The following is a 16,151-nucleotide window of genomic DNA, read 5'->3' as shown; positions in this document are numbered from 1 at the left end:
TTTATATATTTCCATAAGACATTACGTGTACATCCACCTTCGCAGGTAATAATATAACATTTATAATAATACAATATATATTCATTTGTTTTTTAATATTAATATATGTATATATATATGACCATAATAATAATTATAATTATATATATATATACGTAGGTACGCAGTACAGTACATAAAGAGGTATATTTATAATTGTTTATCTTTCCATTCAAGTCAATCTGCAGCGATATTTAAATGCTTTGATCCTTGATATATATATATTTATATATATCTATATATTTATTTAGTTTAATTGTCTAGCTCTCGTATCAGCTAAGCCCCATACATTGATTTCAGTACCAGACGAACATCAGATTTATTGTATACATATAAGTCTATACCATGTTATTATTTTTAAATAATCAAAAAGTGTAATTACCCTAGTATTATTTATTTCATATATTTATTTATGGTTACATGATTAGACAATAAAGGTCACACTTTAGGCCATAGGTAAGGTTTTTATTCCAAACTCATCGCCTAAAATTATTGACGAACCTCGAGGTAACATTTTTATCCCCCGTGACTCGGAATTTATTTTTTTAAAATTTTAATTTCGACTTGAACGCTACGATTTGATTGAAGAAGTGGCTGGATACATCTCCAATCGAAAGGCAACCTTCGGTGTCGATTTTTAAAAATTCAAATCCACATTTTAAAAAATTTTTTATTACCAATCTTTTGGCTGTCAATTTTGAAATTTTACTACCGAGTAACGAGGAATTTTTTTTATTTATTTAGACGAGTAGTTTAGTAGAGAACATCGATAAAGATTCAATAGATTTAAATTAAATTCGTTCAGTACATTGATAAATATTAAATATTTTTTTTTTTTTTTTTTAAATATTCAAACAAACATTTCATATTTATGTCACATATATAAGTCGTCACAGTAAATAGCATGCAGAAAATAAATTATCCTGATCAAGGATTTTCGTTGTGGACCAGCGATAATTTTACAATTTTTATTTTTTTTTTTTTTATTTTATTTTATTTATTTTTTTTTTTTTTTTTTAATAAACAATACACGTGTCCATAAATAAAATAGAGCCTTTTGAGAAATAAATTTAGAATAAAAAAATATTTATCGTAATGAGAGCTCGTGATATATTTAAAGAGAATCTTTAGGTTTTAAAAATATTTATCGTAGTGAATGAGAAACTCGAAGCTGAAACAAGTCTTGTGGGATTGAGCTGTATTGCAAGAGCCGTAGATAAAATTTTATTTGACTAGACGATTAAAATTTATTGGTAAGAGTGAAAAGCGGCATCATTTTTATAGTTAAGCGAGATGAGCCTGAAGACCTCGAAATGCATCAATTATTATTATTATTGTTGTTGCTATTGTTATTGTTATTGTTATTCATATATATATATATATAGATATATACCCAGGGTAGTTAGTAAATTTATCCCCATTTCTGGAAGAGACCTACACGCTGACAGCGACAATTTGAGCCCCACAAGTTGCATCGACATGATGAGCTGAAGCAGCAGTCGTTTGGTCTGTGGTCGCAGTTTCCATCACGTCGGATACAGCCTCGTCTGAAGACATACATATACGGGGAACGTCTACTCGAGATTAAGGAAGTCGAGATAAAAGATGTTGTGACGTTTAATAAAATCGTGAGCTTTTAAGCCATGCCATTATTTTATGCCGTTTTTTAAAATTATCATTCCGTCAACATCTCGGCTCAGTTTTATTTTATTTTTACTGAGCTCCGTCAGTTGAATTAACATTTTTTAAAAAAGCAATAACCGAGATGTTGGGTTAGTTAAAAAATAGGCATGAGCTTTGTCGAAAAAAATAAGACGTAAATTGGGTTGGAAGAAAATAATGAGGCGTCAGGGGAGTGTCGATGTAATAGGATTTGTTTTATAAATATACTCACTTTTGCTGTGCAACACGCATTATATCTTCCAGAGTATTGTCTGAGTAATCTGAAGAATCAACGGGCATCCCATCCATCTCTGCAATGAGAGCAATTAAGTTAGATTGCACCGATAAATTAACGAATACGGAATTTAAATCTATGGAATCAATTTATTATTTAAATAATTATTATTATTATTATTATTGATATGAATGTTTATGGCGTAGTTTAAAATGTATGAGAAATAGATGCAATAGACAATTAAATAACATCCTACGCAAATCTAAACCATATTTTTCTTATCCCTTTCTTTCACACGTTTTATAAATTAAACTCAACTAACATGTAATTAAGGTCACTGAATATTAGTTTAATAATAAATATATATAATTAACGTGTTCTTAATTAATAATATTAAAAAAAAAAATTATATAAGAGGATGAATGATTAATTTTTATTTATAATTTTTATTTGAAATTTTGATTTGAAATTTTTATTTAAAATTTTGATTTGAAATTTTTATTTAAAATTTTGATTTGAAATTTTTATTGCAAATTTTTATTTAAAATTTTGATTTGAAATTTTTATTTAAAATTTTGATTTGAAATTTTTATTTAAAATTTCGATTTGAAAATTTTATTTAAAATTTTTATTTTAAATTTTGATTTGAAATTTTTATTTTAAATTTTGATTTGAAATTTTTATTGTAAATTTTGATTTGAAATTTTTATTTTAAATTTTGATTTGAAATTGTTATTTAAAATTTCGATTTGAAATTGTTATTTAAAATTTCGATTTGAAATTTTTATTGCAAATTTTGATTTGAAATTTTTATTTAAAATTTGGATTTAAAAGTTTTATTTAAAATTTTGATTTGAAATTTTTATTGCAAATTTTGATTTGAAATTTTTATTTAAAATTTTGATTTGAAATTTTTATGTTAAATTTTGATTTGAAATTTTTATTTTAAATTTTGATTTGAAATTTTTATTTAAAATTTCGATTTGAAATTTTTATTTAAAATTTTGATTTGAAATTTTTATTTAAAATTTTGATTTGAAATTTTTATTTGAAATTTTTATTTTAAATTTTGATTTGAAATTTTTATTTTAAATTTTGATTTAAAATTTTTATTTAAAATTTTGATTTGAAATTTTTATTGCAAATTTTGATTTGAAATTTTTATTTAAAATTTTTATTTAAAATTTTGATTTGAAATTTTGATTTTAAATTGTTATTTGAAATTTTATGGCATACGTGATTCTGTTTATATTAAAAATAATAATAATAATAATAAAATCGTGAAATGATTTATTTTAAAATAAAATTAAAAATCCAAGCACGTAAACTCTAGTGTGGTGTTTATCTCTTAAAGATCCTGTCATGATCACTTGTAAATAATGTGAAAAAGCTTTTTGGTTTAAAACTAAGATACACATTACTTGTTATATACCAGCTATAAAAGCTTATTTTTAATATATAACACAAATACCCAGATAACTATGTGATACAAAAGGAATAATCCGCAACACACTCCCGTATTATGACACTAAACAAATAAAATTTTTTTTCCTAAGGCTTCCCCGATTCCAATCCCCCTTTAATTATTTTTCACTTGACTACATATTGAATAAATAAATATATAGTGGGACTCAAATAAGAGCGCGTTAATTTGAATTCACTCGATTCAATTAATCGGTTTTAGTGTCAAATTTTCTTGTGTAAATTTTAAAATTAAAAAAACTTTTTTAATATTTACTATTTACATATTTTACTTTTTTGTATTTAAAAGTTTCTTCGAAGTCACTAAAAAAAAAAAATTGACAAAGAGAAAAATATCATGAGTTTTTTTTCCGGAGTAAAAATAAATGATTAATCTTGAAAATATGTTTGGAAAAAAGTGTCTTGACAAATGATCTCTCAAAAAAGTAATAAGAGAGATAAATTAATATAAATTTTATTAGTTTATATCTCAGAAAATAAATGAAAAGTTCTCTCGAATCTGTACCCGAACGCGTGTGAGAAAGTTTCTGCAAATGATGGGCTAGAAGAAAAAAGTAAACAAGGAAAGTGCAAGTTCTCGATAAAATAATGAGGGTAAAAAGTCAGCAGATATAACTGTGTCCAATTGATAGAATGTCATCTGTTAAATAAATTAGGTCTTGAGGATAAAAAATAAAAGGTCAAGTCTGTTATCTTGCTCAAATAAAACCACACCCTTTTACATTATCTTTTATAGTTTTTTTTTTCACCCTAAATTAGATTGTATTTTTTTATTTTTTATTTTAATTATGTCGAGAAAAAAAAAAATTAAAAAAAGTGAATTTTTACTGTGGTACTAAATAACACATTATGCAAATACGACATCACAAAATGTATACATATGCTAATTTTAATTACATTCACAAGTTTAACTGCAGTGTAGGAAAAACATATATATATCAAAATAGTACCAGTGAAACTGTAAAACTCAATTACACATTAATTACTACTTCAAACATCGCGCCATCAAAATAAAAACTGATGGCCCGTAAAAATAAAAATTTTTATTAAAAAAAAAAAAAAAAAAAAAAAAAAAAAAAAACAGTAAATCTCTATTTGAATAATTAAAAGTGCTGCGGACATTAATATCATTTAAAAAAAATATATAGAAATTTACTGAGCACCAATTTAATAGGGTAAATTTTTTATAAAAGCTCAAGTCGATTTGTTAAATTATCCGAAAAAAAAATATGAGTAAACAAATACCGCGATATCATGCATCTTTGCATTTTACTTTGTAAAATCTTTTCCGCGTGAATTAGAAAATATAAAAGACTTAATCGGGTATATTTTTTTTTATCAAGATCCCTTAATATCGATCCTTTCTTTTAATAAACATAAATTTTTTTATTACTGTCATTTTCCCGACACAATACAGACTGATATTAATATTTTATTTAATGTGAGCATTAAAAAAAAATTAATTTTCTACTACGCAATTAAATGTTGCGAAAAAAATAAATTTAATTTAATTTTTTTTTTTTCAATAATTGTAATTACACAAAAGATAATTAATGGTTATATAAAGTGGAGTCAGTCATTAAAACAATATGAGACTCGAATAACGTCACGGATAAACAAAAGCCGAAAATAATTGGACGAAATGACAATTAATTTTAATGGGATTAATATTTAAATTAAAAGTTTAAAGTCGCATTACAATATTTTTTAAATAAATTATTATTTAAATTAAATGTTATTGCGCAGTTAATGATGTCTATTTAATTGTATAATGATAATGACAACATTTTCCATTGATGTTCCATGATGTTATTCAGTCACCCTTTCTGGTCGCTTGACTAAATAATTGACTTTACGCGGCTGTAAACGCAAATATTTAAATTGACAAATTTACCCCGATGACGTTCGTCATATTTGAATACAAGTAAACTTTGTAAAGCAAACTCAGTGAGTTTTAAAATAAACTTTTGATTTATGGGGTTGTTTGACTACACATGTACCTAATCTACTGTTGATTCAATTCAAAAGTTTGTGGCCTCGTGACATTCCCACACAATATCCTATTTATTTTTTTAAATTTATGACGAAAATTTAACTTCTGGATTAAAAGTTTTTGATGAATTTTAATATTAAAATAAGTCGTTAAGCTGCTTTAAATATAAGCCTAATAATTTAAAGAGTTAAATTTTTTTGAATAATTTTAAAATTAATTAATTAATAAAAACTTACCTTCTTCAAAATATGGTCCGGCATTGATTGTTACTGCCAAGACACATAAAATAAAAAAGAGACTGAAAACACTAATTTTCAATGCCATTTCAAATTTATTTAAAAAAAAAAAATTAGGTTTTTTTTTTTTAACTTTTTAGTAATGAAAAAAAATTACAAGCGATCTGTCAAACACTTGGTGGAGATAAAAAAAATTTTTTTCAAAAATATTATTGGCAAATAATCGAATGCAGGGATAACGAGTCGCTACCGCGAGATCGTACGGGGTGCAAGTGAGTCTCCGTCGAGATGACGACCCTTATATAGACCAGAGAGGCGTGGCCGCATCGTCGGAAGGACGAGGGGTGCATGCTGGAGTGTAAAGAGCGGGGGCGAGAAATGTTGTAGGATTTGCCATAGCATACCGGGTGTCTTAACGTCTACGCGATTCAAGGGGGTTAGTTTCGACGAGGACAAGGCAACACTGTAGTTCAAAAGTGACAGAATAGGATTTTAACTTTTACAAGCCAACTTTGCAATGTTACACTCGATTCTATAGATTTTAGTGCTACTGCTGTAAGAATTATTTCCGAGCCAACACTTTCTTATTCTATTCTCATTCAACACCCTCAGCAACTGGTTGCAATGCAACTGGTACTTCTCAGTAATTTTTATATATTACCCTTTTTTTTATATTTTATCACTAATTTATTTTCATCCTAAAGCTCGAAAAATATTCAAATAAACTGATGAAAGTGAAGCTTTTTTTTTTTTTTCATAAAATTTGCATATAATTTAAAAACTAAAAAAAAACCAGCCAACTTTTATATAAAATATAAATAAATATTCAAAGTATGTGTACACAGTATATATCGTGATTTTTTTTTCCGTATAATTGTTTGTTTTCCTTTAGTTTGAATAGCACACAGTATTCAGTGGGCTTACAAAGGCCCGTCGAAAAAGATGTCGAGTCACGTCGCGCGGTATAACGAAATTCGGTGTTGAAGGGAAAAAGTGAGATGAAAAAATAAAAAAAAAAATTTCTACCCTCGTGGTCAATGACGTACATGCAAGTTATTGAAATAAAGCTTTAATGAAATATTGAGTTTGAAGATAAAAGCCACTAAAAAATTCATACGTGAGAAGTTTGACAATGGGGTATTTAGAGTGACACACAATAGCCAAAATAATTTAACAAGATTTTGGTTTTCTTTAGCTTGGATTTTTACGTAAATAAATTACTTGTGGATTTCATATGACAATACATTCACTGAAATAGAAACGTCAGGCAATATAATCATATATATAAAAAGCTTTATAGCCAGTAGATTATTTAGCTTTTAAATAGAGAATCTATTGCTATCTATTGTCGTGGGATTAATTCAATGACAAATATCAAGGGTTCATTTTATTGTAAAACTATTTTTATAATAATTAAAACTATAAATTATTATTTATATATACTAAAAAATAATTATTTTGAAATAAAAAAAAAAAAAAATCGGATTTTTAAAAAAATTTTAAAATAATCATAATTTAATTTATTTATTTTAGAGAAATTTATCATACATATTTTCTCTCATAATTTGTATTTTAAGCCATCATACAACATCAAGGTCGTGCAACAAGTTGCCTTGACGTCACATCACTAAATTCCAGTTCTTTTTTATCTGTATATTTGAATTAGCCCTTGAAATAATTTAGTGTGGGTGTAGATAACAAAATTTTTAATTGATTCAATTTATATCATTGTTATTACAATTATCTGCCCTATAAACATCAATAACAATAAAAATAATAATAATAATAATAATAATAATAATAATAATAATAATAATAATAATAATAATAATAATAATAATAATAATAATAATAATAATAATAATAATAATAATAATAATAATAATAATAATAATAATAATAATAATAATAATAATAATAATAATAATAATAATAATAATAATAATAATAATAATAATAATAATAATAATAATAATAATAATAATAATAATAATAATAATAATAATAATAATAATAATAATAATAATAATAATAATAATAATAATAATAATAATAATAATAATAATAATAATAATAATAATAATAATAATAATAATAATAATAATAATAATAATAATAATAATAATAATAATAATAATAATAATAATAATAATAATAATAATAATAATAATAATAATAATAATAATAATAATAATAATAATAATAATAATAATAATAATAATAATAATAATAATAATAATAATAATAATAATAATAATAATAATAATAATAATAATAATAATAATAATAATAATAATAATAATAATAATAATAATAATAATAATAATAATAATAATAATAATAATAATAATAATAATAATAATAATAATAATAATAATAATAATAATAATAATAATAATAATAATAATAATAATAATAATAATAATAATAATAATAATAATAATAATAATAATAATAATAATAATAATAATAATAATAATAATAATAATAATAATAATAATAATAATAATAATAATAATAATAATAATAATAATAATAATAATAATAATAATAATAATAATAATAATAATAATAATAATAATAATAATAATAATAATAATAATAATAATAATAATAATAATAATAATAATAATAATAATAATAATAATAATAATAATAATAATAATAATAATAATAATAATAATAATAATAATAATAATAATAATAATAATAATAATAATAATAATAATAATAATAATAATAATAATAATAATAATAATAATAATAATAATAATAATAATAATTTTCTACATTGATTATTTAAATATATAAAAGACGATGAAAATTAATAGCTAACTTTATAAGTATTCTTATATATTATTGAAGTTTAAGAATAGCAAGGACATTAATTGAGGGGGTGGATGGCGGATGAGAGGCTTCAGAAGTTCCACTGCATCTAGATTGAACAAGTTTCCACCAGGAATTACCAATACTCTATCAATATTTACCTTCACTTTACATTTCAAAGTTTTGAATAAAAAAAAAAAAAAAAAAAAAAAAAAAAAACATATTTTTCTACCAATCAAAGAACCCAGAAAACTGTCGCAATAATTAATCCATCGTAACTTTATTAATTAATTTCTAATACTCATTAAAAATGAACTTCCATTAAAAAGAAAAATGTAAATTTTAATTAATTGACGTGTGACAAAAAATATATATATTTGATCATGTCAAGTTTATGTTTCCATCAGAGAATTTGTGAGTGTTCCGATGAAACAAGAGCCACCCGATGTTAAGGCGGCCATGAAATTTGATGTTGCTATATAATTGGCATTTATGATATGACGAGCTCTTGTATATCTAATTTCAATGATAACTCTTGGGTATAATGGACCACCTGAAACTATAATCATTAGACCTGGATTGTCAATAAAATTTAATTATTCAATTCATTTCTCGTCCACCCGCCAAAATATCAAAATATTAAATATTTCCATAACTTCCCGTCCGCTGACGTTTAATCCATGTTTGCAATGACGTGGGTCTGCTTAATGAACGGACGTTCCAATTAGCAAAAGGCTTAGGATTAAAATTTGAATGAATTATTTTTAAAAACAAATCAATAATCATTTAAATAGAGCTTTGATATTTTGAATAGACGAACTTCTAGTAGGATTAATATAAATATATACTGTCGCCATAACTCGGGAGTCCTCGGTACAATTCCACTTGCAAGTATTTTTAATTGAACATCATTAACTTTTATTTATTTAATAAAAATAATTAATCAATTATACCGACAACTGTTTGATGTTTTTGTTTAATTGAATTAATTGATTGGTCTTAATTGAGCTACACAAAAAAAAAACAAGTAATTCGATATCAATTTTGATCGAAGATATATATATATATATATATATATATATATATTAATTTGCCAATTATTTAAAAATAAATTTGTCTTCTATTTTTGAAACAGCCAATTTATTTTATTGATTTTGTTTTGTTTCAAACTTTACTTTAATTTTGACAAGAAAAAATTTCATGTAATTTTTTGGTTATTTTGTATTTAAAAAAAAAAAAAAATTTAAGGTAATTATAAAAAATAATTTTGAAAATTTAAAAAATAAAAAATGGCTATTGACACAACACTCACACGAATCGGTTTGACATTCGTCAATGCTGTGTTACATTACATGTTGTACAGATTCGTAGTGTTCTTCATAATAACAACCAAAGACGGAGTTATTAAATTTTTGAAAAGCATTATCGAAAATAAATCACAGAAACGATCGATCGGGACTTCTAGCATCGAATTAATAACACCGAATTCTCAAGCGATTTAATTTTTTCTGTACTGGTGAGATTTATTTTTAAAAAAAAGTTTTAATTAAATGGATAACTTATTAATTAGATTTAATTAATAGCAGGGATGTCTGATCTTTTGAATACATTCTCGACGACAAATAGCAACGACTTTAGATGGCCTTACCAGAGACCGCTTTTGGCGATACCGAGTCAACCACCTAGATTTATAAATAAAAATTCAAATTTATATCAACCTCGAATAGATCCAGACGAATGTAAATGTAATTATCATAATATTGAGACTGATTTAACCAGGTAAAATATAAATTCAAAGTTATTTTTCAACTCTCAATGCTAATTTTATTCAAATTTATGAACCAATAAATTAAACATTTAAATATACTATAGATATAAAAAATTATTGGGTATTGAACATCACCTTTGCAATAATGTCGTCAAAGTAAATCGTGAAATAACGAAATTAGTCTCGAGTATGTTAGAAAATTCAGAAAACGACGATCAAGTTATGAAAAGTGTTTATCAAATTGCTCATCAAAAAGGTACAGTAATTGGAATTGTCTTAACTCTTTTTACCCTCACGTGGGTCTTTATTCTTCAACTTACCCCTTTGACCCTCTGAACCCAAGAAAATAAAATAAACTCGAGTTCGGGGTCATGACTTTAAAACTTTTCAGGAAAATTTCCCTGGGGAATTTAAAACTCCAAATATCTCAGTAACTTTTTAGTTTTTTAAAAAAGTACAAGACACCTTTTTTTTAGAAAATTTAAAGAGCTACAAAAAAGTATCCTTGTAGTTTTTCAAATAACTCAATATTTCCAGAGATATTTCCAAAAAACCAATCACATTTTTTGATAACTTTGAAATTTTTTATGAAAAATTATCAACTTCATTTGCTAACATGAATATATTTTTTAAAAATTTAAATTTTGATTTTTTTTTTTAGGCAAACCAACAGACTATAGATCACTGATGGCAGCAGCGGATTCGCCAGTTGGATTTCCGATAGAGCCAGAGGTTTTCGAGCTGAAAGAAGCTTACAGAGATCCTACGAGATTCAGATTCAGTAATAAAGAAATACCGAGCATCCAACCAGCGAAACCAATCGATTTCAAACGAGGTAACCGAACCCTCGGATCATTACTAATTAGATAATTTATTAAATTAATAAAACAAAAATCTCCTGATATTTCAGTACCTGAAACTTTTGACATGTGGAACAAACCGTTCATTGGACGGTCCGAGTACATGGACACTATCAGCAAACTGGGATCGAGTAATTTGAAACACTACAAGCAGTACCTCGAGCCCTGTCCGTCTTCAAGACGTCGATGGGGTGATCAGAATCTTTAAAAAAAAAAAAAACATTTATTTGCATTGTAAATTTTGGAAATAAAAAAATTTGAACAAATGACTGACATTCAAATTTTCTAACCAATTAATCAGTTCGTGGTTAATATGACCGATGAGTCTGAGGATTCGGACGCGACGTTTCTGTCGGAGTATAAATTGAATTTTATTAAGAGGACACAGAAAAAAGTTCAAAAGTAAGGAGATATGTAATAAATTTTAATTGTTTAAATGAATTTGCTTTGGTTGTTGCGAAATTTAGATTTCTTCCTTATGATTGTTACACCATAACGAATGATGATGAACAAATCGATCCCCACGTGGCTGCTCAATGGAAACTGAGTGACGAGGAATCGAAAGCGTTGATTGACAAAATTATTTTGGAAAGACTCAAGTCTTCTTACGAAACAGCTTATAAATATCCAGGTAAAATAGAATAACAAAATTTCGGCCAAATATTTTGACCTGCGGGTTATTACAAAAATATATAATAAAATACTAAAGACATATATTTATTTTGAATTATAAAATTAGGAACTAGTGAAGATACTGAGTCAGAAAATTTTAAATCTAGGACAGCGGAATTTGATAGCGAATATAAAAAATATTTAAATGATTTGTATTTCAAATCTAGTGAGGGAACAACTTTGGCAACCCCTTCAACAGCTAAACGAGGTATAAATACTAAATAATTAATGACAAAAATATAATTACATAAGATTTGATAAATGTAGTTTATGGAAACTTGCGGCCAAGATTTTTGCGTCGAGTTCTATCAGTTTATCAAGACACTTTTGGACGAACTGCTGCTGAAATAATACTCAAAAAATAATGTTACTAGAAATAGAAGACGAAACGCGTGATTTTTTGACGACTTACAATAAAGACTATCGGGAAAAGAAAATATCTAAGAGAGAAAAAATAATTCCAGGGGATAGTGAAAACTATGTAGAGAATCCCGAAAAGGTATCATGAATAAATAAATAACTTTGAAAAAAATTATTTACAAATTTATTTATATAATCTTTCAATCAATATTAAAAGCTATTATTTACACACTTAATATATTAATTAATAATAGTTATTGTTTAGATATTAGACACACCAAAAAGTACTATTGAGCAAGTCAAAATACCTGTAAAAACAATTTATCAGTACGATTTCTGTTCGTTGTATCCACAAATTAAAAATAACAATAAATTACTTTTGCCAAATGATTGGATCGTTCCAGAAACAGTTTACAAATATTCATTCCGTGATTTAAATCACTTACAAGGCTTTGGTTGGACTCCCAAGCGTCCAATTATTGAAAAACCCAAAAGTAATTTGGATCCAAATTTAAAACAAAGAGAAATTCTTAAAGTGACGTTAGTAAAAAAAACTCAACTCTATTTTTTTTAATCAATATAAAAAATCATACAAAGAAAAAAAAATTTCTTAGCGCGAAAATTTTCTCTAATCCTCAGAAAATTTAAGTATTCACTTCATAATCACAAATTTTTTTTGCGCCAAGAATTTTTTTTTTTTTTCTGAGTGGAATTGAGAAAAATTTTAAAATTTTACTTTTTTAGTACTGGCGACTCAGAATACGCTGCAGTTATCAGTGAGACTGGTAAAAAGTTATTCAAATAAATTCCAATATTTGATTTAAAAATTTTTAAACATTCGTCTGTTTATCTTAAAAACTAATTTGATTATCAATGAAATTTTAATCATCACTAAAAAAAAAAAAAAATAACAAATTTGAACTTGAATTAAAATTTTACTTGTACATTATGATAAATAAGAAAATAAATTTATATTACTACACTTTTTTGTTCTATCTAATTGATAATTTACTTATGTAATAATTAGTATTTATTCAACCCCACGCGAAAACTAATATATTTATTTTACATTGTACGTATTTATGCCATCACTCAAACATCGCATTGATTTTTACATAATTACCAAAAATTACAAATTAATTCTCAGCCGATAATTAATCATTTTTTCAGTACACAAGTACCCAAATAATTTAAAAGAAAAAGCCGACAATTAAATCTCAATTAATTAATAAAAAAAACTGTCATGGCAAAATGCGATGTTCGAACAAATAGAAATTGTACTCAACTAATTAGTAAAGAAAAAATTAATTAATTAATTGAACTAAATCTTAAGATTAATTGATTGCAGTTTTTTTAAATTTAATTATTTTTTTTCTTTATAAATTTGAATTATCTATTAAAAATTTATCCTACAAATGTAATTAAAAATAATAGTAATATACACTTATAAATTACGATGCATTCACATTAAAGTCACAGTGCCTATCAATTAATTTTACGTTAACTTTGAATCGATTGATCGATCGATTTTTTAGTACAAATGAAACCTAAACAAATACAAAATCACGGGCCGCGACTTATGTACATTAATTTAAATAACATCTTATTTATTTGTTTTAAAAACTCAGACCATAGTTTTAAACCTTAAATTTATCGGATGAAAAATTACCGCCTCTGCGTTCGATAGCTCACGGGAGCTGAGAGATTTAAAATTTAAAAAAATCTAACCTCTCAACTCCCATATTTTTGGCTTACTTATATTTTATAAATATACATAAATATTTACTTAATTAATTAATTATTTTATTTTTAATGTCTATCCGTCACTAGTCCATCCGAGATCATATCTGGTAAGGACGCGCCGCCTCCCGTGCTCTGGAAAAAAAAACAACAAATCATTTTTTTTTATGCTCATCATAAATAAATAAATTTAATTAGAGAATTACTTCAATAATGATCGTCGATGTCATATTATCATGATGCTGATTTGCTTTTGTTGTTAATGGCATTGATCTCATTGAATTTAAACTATTAATAAAAATAGTAAATAATTAACTAATTAAATTTTTAACTACTTAATTTAATTACGATTAAAAGACTTACTTTCTTTTTTTAACCTGACCGGAGTGAAACCTTCCACCTTCACCGCGGATCCTGTTCATCGCATGCCGATGTCGCGACTCGTGGAGATATTTCTAGTTAACATACAAATAAATATTGAAATTAATTATTAATTATTATTATTAACATCAACAATTAAAAATTAAATACTAACGGGTCTTTCTTTAGGTATTTTTCCTTCAGCTTCAAGCTTAGCGCGAGCTTGTCTCCGTTTTAAGATCCGCCTGTACTGTTTCGCATTGACATAAAGCGGCTCTTCTTCCAAAAACTCAGCATTGGGAAGCGCGACTCTTTGGAACTGCGTCTGTCCACCATTGCCAGGTACCATCTGAACAAAACCCATAATAATTAAATTTTTAAAAAGTTACTATAACAAATTAGCAAACAATAAACCAAAAAATTTATAAAATTACAAAGCAAAGATTTTAAAAAAATATCTATTGCAATTTTTGTCGCTCTATCACTACTAGCCAATATAAACTAAAATATAGTGACTAATCAAGTGCAAGAGACATTTCAAATCACCATGACAATATTTCCTGCCTGAGTTGCTGATGTAGGACTGGAGATCTGCTGGACAGGAGAAGCTGACGCCGTGGTAGCGGTTGCTTGCGAGGTTCCCGCGATCTGCATCAGGTTCCCATTGATATTTATAACTAAATAAAAAAAAACAATGACAATATCAACTGTCAAAACAATAACATTGATATTTAAAGTAAATAAACAGGCAACGAACAGTTACCAGTAGGCTGCGCTTGCTGGACCTGGCTGTCTAACTGAACAGGTTGATAAATATAAGTCTGTCCATCCGGGGTTTGAATTATTTGCGGTGTCTGAGGCTGCTGTATCACTAGCTGCTGTCCTCCTCCAGTCAACGACGACATCGGCAGCACCTGGATCTGTCCATTGGGACCCGCGACTTGGATTGCCTGCGGTAACATCATCGCCTGGCCTCCTTGTCCCATCTGGACCACTTGGACAGTTCCTCCAGCTCCTCCAACCATCACCGTTTGCCCCTCTCCCAACTGTTCCATCTTTTATTTGTACTATCTACCAACGGAAAACAATCACTATCATACTTGTTGCTGATAACTTTTATTTTTTCATCACCGGAAATATGCTGGGAATTAATCAAGTAAATAAATAAATAAATAAATAAATAAATAGAGGCTCGGGTAATTCACCTCGTAGATTATCGCACTAAGTAACCACACCGTCGACGGTAGGACAAGCCCACACCTGTGATCAACTTCTAGGACACACGTCATCCTGATATCGTTATATATTTAAATAAAATAAATAATTATCACGGAAGCAGCAATCAAGTGGCACTTGGACAGTAATAATAAAGTTTAAATTTTTGAAAATAAATAATAATTTTGAGTTTTGGTAAATAATAATACTGAGAAATGAATGATTGCAGTGATTGTGTGTACGAGAACATGAAAGTTAATGTGAGTACGAGTATGAGTAAAAATGGCTGGCGTTTGTCGGGCATTTTATGAACAAAGTGACGCGTATGAGGTATAAACACTCGCGTAATAAACAGCGAATAATATTTAAGGTGGCAAAGTTATTAAAAATAATGAGATAATGGATGTTGTGTGACAACGTGATCACTTAGCCCGCGCTTAGTGGTATATACGAGTGTTCGATAATTTGTGAACTTACATTGGATATTTTCGTGGGCACTTTCCCAATGATTGGTCGGCAAATTGAGGACCAATGGTCGGCGATACCGAGTCCTCGGCCCTTGTGTATTGGTGGCACTGAAGGGGGGAACCTGCCAGTACGATGCCAAGCTGATGCAAGACGGGTCGATGCCCCTCCGTAAACTTGTACCTATGGCCAATAGCGACTCTTTAGTTAGCAATACTATCCAACACCGACATTATTA

At 26.4% G+C, this 16,151-nt stretch overlaps 3 protein-coding genes across 12 annotated transcripts; 1 reads left to right on the top strand and 2 right to left on the bottom strand.

Moving 5' to 3' along the window:
* Positions 1–1,059: 1,059 nt before the first annotated feature.
* Positions 1,060–5,897, bottom strand: LOC103580053 (toxin Tbo-IT2-like). Of its 2 annotated transcripts, none has more exons than XM_008561661.1 (3): positions 5,648–5,897; positions 1,934–2,012; positions 1,060–1,613 (listed from the first exon to the last, which is right to left on the bottom strand). In XM_008561661.1, exons 1-3 carry the CDS (start codon positions 5,733–5,735, stop codon positions 1,451–1,453), a joined length of 330 nt encoding a protein of 109 aa, XP_008559883.1. In that variant the 5' UTR covers positions 5,736–5,897; the 3' UTR covers positions 1,060–1,450. The 2 variants fall into 2 exon arrangements, with proteins under 2 accessions (XP_008559883.1, XP_008559886.1); XM_008561664.1 differs by having other exon boundaries at positions 1,060–1,586.
* Positions 5,898–10,061: 4,164 nt separating this feature from the next.
* LOC106693362 (uncharacterized) lies at positions 10,062–11,309 on the top strand. The gene is made up of 4 exons (XM_014440632.1): positions 10,062–10,252; positions 10,346–10,497; positions 10,903–11,076; positions 11,152–11,309. Exons 1-4 carry the CDS (start codon positions 10,062–10,064, stop codon positions 11,307–11,309), a joined length of 675 nt encoding a protein of 224 aa, XP_014296118.1.
* Positions 11,310–12,366: 1,057 nt separating this feature from the next.
* LOC103580054 (nuclear transcription factor Y subunit alpha) lies at positions 12,367–16,139 on the bottom strand. Of its 9 annotated transcripts, none has more exons than XM_053736980.1 (7): positions 15,926–16,139; positions 14,991–15,374; positions 14,780–14,910; positions 14,409–14,582; positions 14,237–14,328; positions 14,080–14,161; positions 12,367–14,008 (listed from the first exon to the last, which is right to left on the bottom strand). In XM_053736980.1, exons 2-7 carry the CDS (start codon positions 15,286–15,288, stop codon positions 13,943–13,945), a joined length of 843 nt encoding a protein of 280 aa, XP_053592955.1. In that variant the 5' UTR covers positions 15,289–15,374; positions 15,926–16,139; the 3' UTR covers positions 12,367–13,942. The 9 variants fall into 9 exon arrangements, with proteins under 9 accessions (XP_053592955.1, XP_008559891.1, XP_008559887.1 ...); XM_008561669.3 differs by having other exon boundaries at positions 14,991–15,300; XM_008561665.3 differs by having other exon boundaries at positions 14,991–15,304; positions 15,926–16,137.
* Between the last annotated feature and the right edge of the window lie 12 nt (positions 16,140–16,151).

The sequence above is a fragment of the Microplitis demolitor genome, chromosome 1 (assembly GCF_026212275.2).
Source record: "Microplitis demolitor isolate Queensland-Clemson2020A chromosome 1, iyMicDemo2.1a, whole genome shotgun sequence".
Classification (NCBI taxonomy): Eukaryota; Metazoa; Arthropoda; class Insecta; order Hymenoptera; family Braconidae; genus Microplitis; species Microplitis demolitor.
Note: the sequence above shows the minus strand (reverse complement) of the source record. Positions and strands in the feature narration are given on the sequence as shown.

What these genes read in the sequence shown, in the direction of transcription:
- LOC103580053 (XM_008561661.1), bottom strand. Translation starts at nt 5,735, where the DNA reads ATGGCATTGAAAATTAGTGTTTTCAGTCTCTTTTTTATTTTATGTGTC. An exon ending in CGGACCATATTTTGAAGAAG is followed by an intron (nt 2,013 to 5,647) that starts GTAAGTTTTTAT and finishes CTCTCATTGCAG; the next exon opens with AGATGGATGGGATGCCCGTT. An exon ending in ATGCGTGTTGCACAGCAAAA is followed by an intron (nt 1,614 to 1,933) that starts GTGAGTATATTT and finishes AATCTCGAGTAG; the next exon opens with ACGTTCCCCGTATATGTATG.
- LOC103580054 (XM_053736980.1), bottom strand. Translation starts at nt 15,288, where the DNA reads ATGGAACAGTTGGGAGAGGGGCAAACGGTGATGGTTGGAGGAGCTGGA. An exon ending in AGCGCAGCCTACTGGTAACT is followed by an intron (nt 14,911 to 14,990) that starts GTTCGTTGCCTG and finishes TTTTTTATTTAG; the next exon opens with TTATAAATATCAATGGGAAC. An exon ending in AGGCAGGAAATATTGTCATG is followed by an intron (nt 14,583 to 14,779) that starts GTGATTTGAAAT and finishes GGTTTTGTTCAG; the next exon opens with ATGGTACCTGGCAATGGTGG.
- LOC106693362 (XM_014440632.1), top strand. Translation starts at nt 10,062, where the DNA reads ATGTCTGATCTTTTGAATACATTCTCGACGACAAATAGCAACGACTTT. An exon ending in ATTGAGACTGATTTAACCAG is followed by an intron (nt 10,253 to 10,345) that starts GTAAAATATAAA and finishes AATATACTATAG; the next exon opens with ATATAAAAAATTATTGGGTA. An exon ending in ACCAATCGATTTCAAACGAG is followed by an intron (nt 11,077 to 11,151) that starts GTAACCGAACCC and finishes CTGATATTTCAG; the next exon opens with TACCTGAAACTTTTGACATG.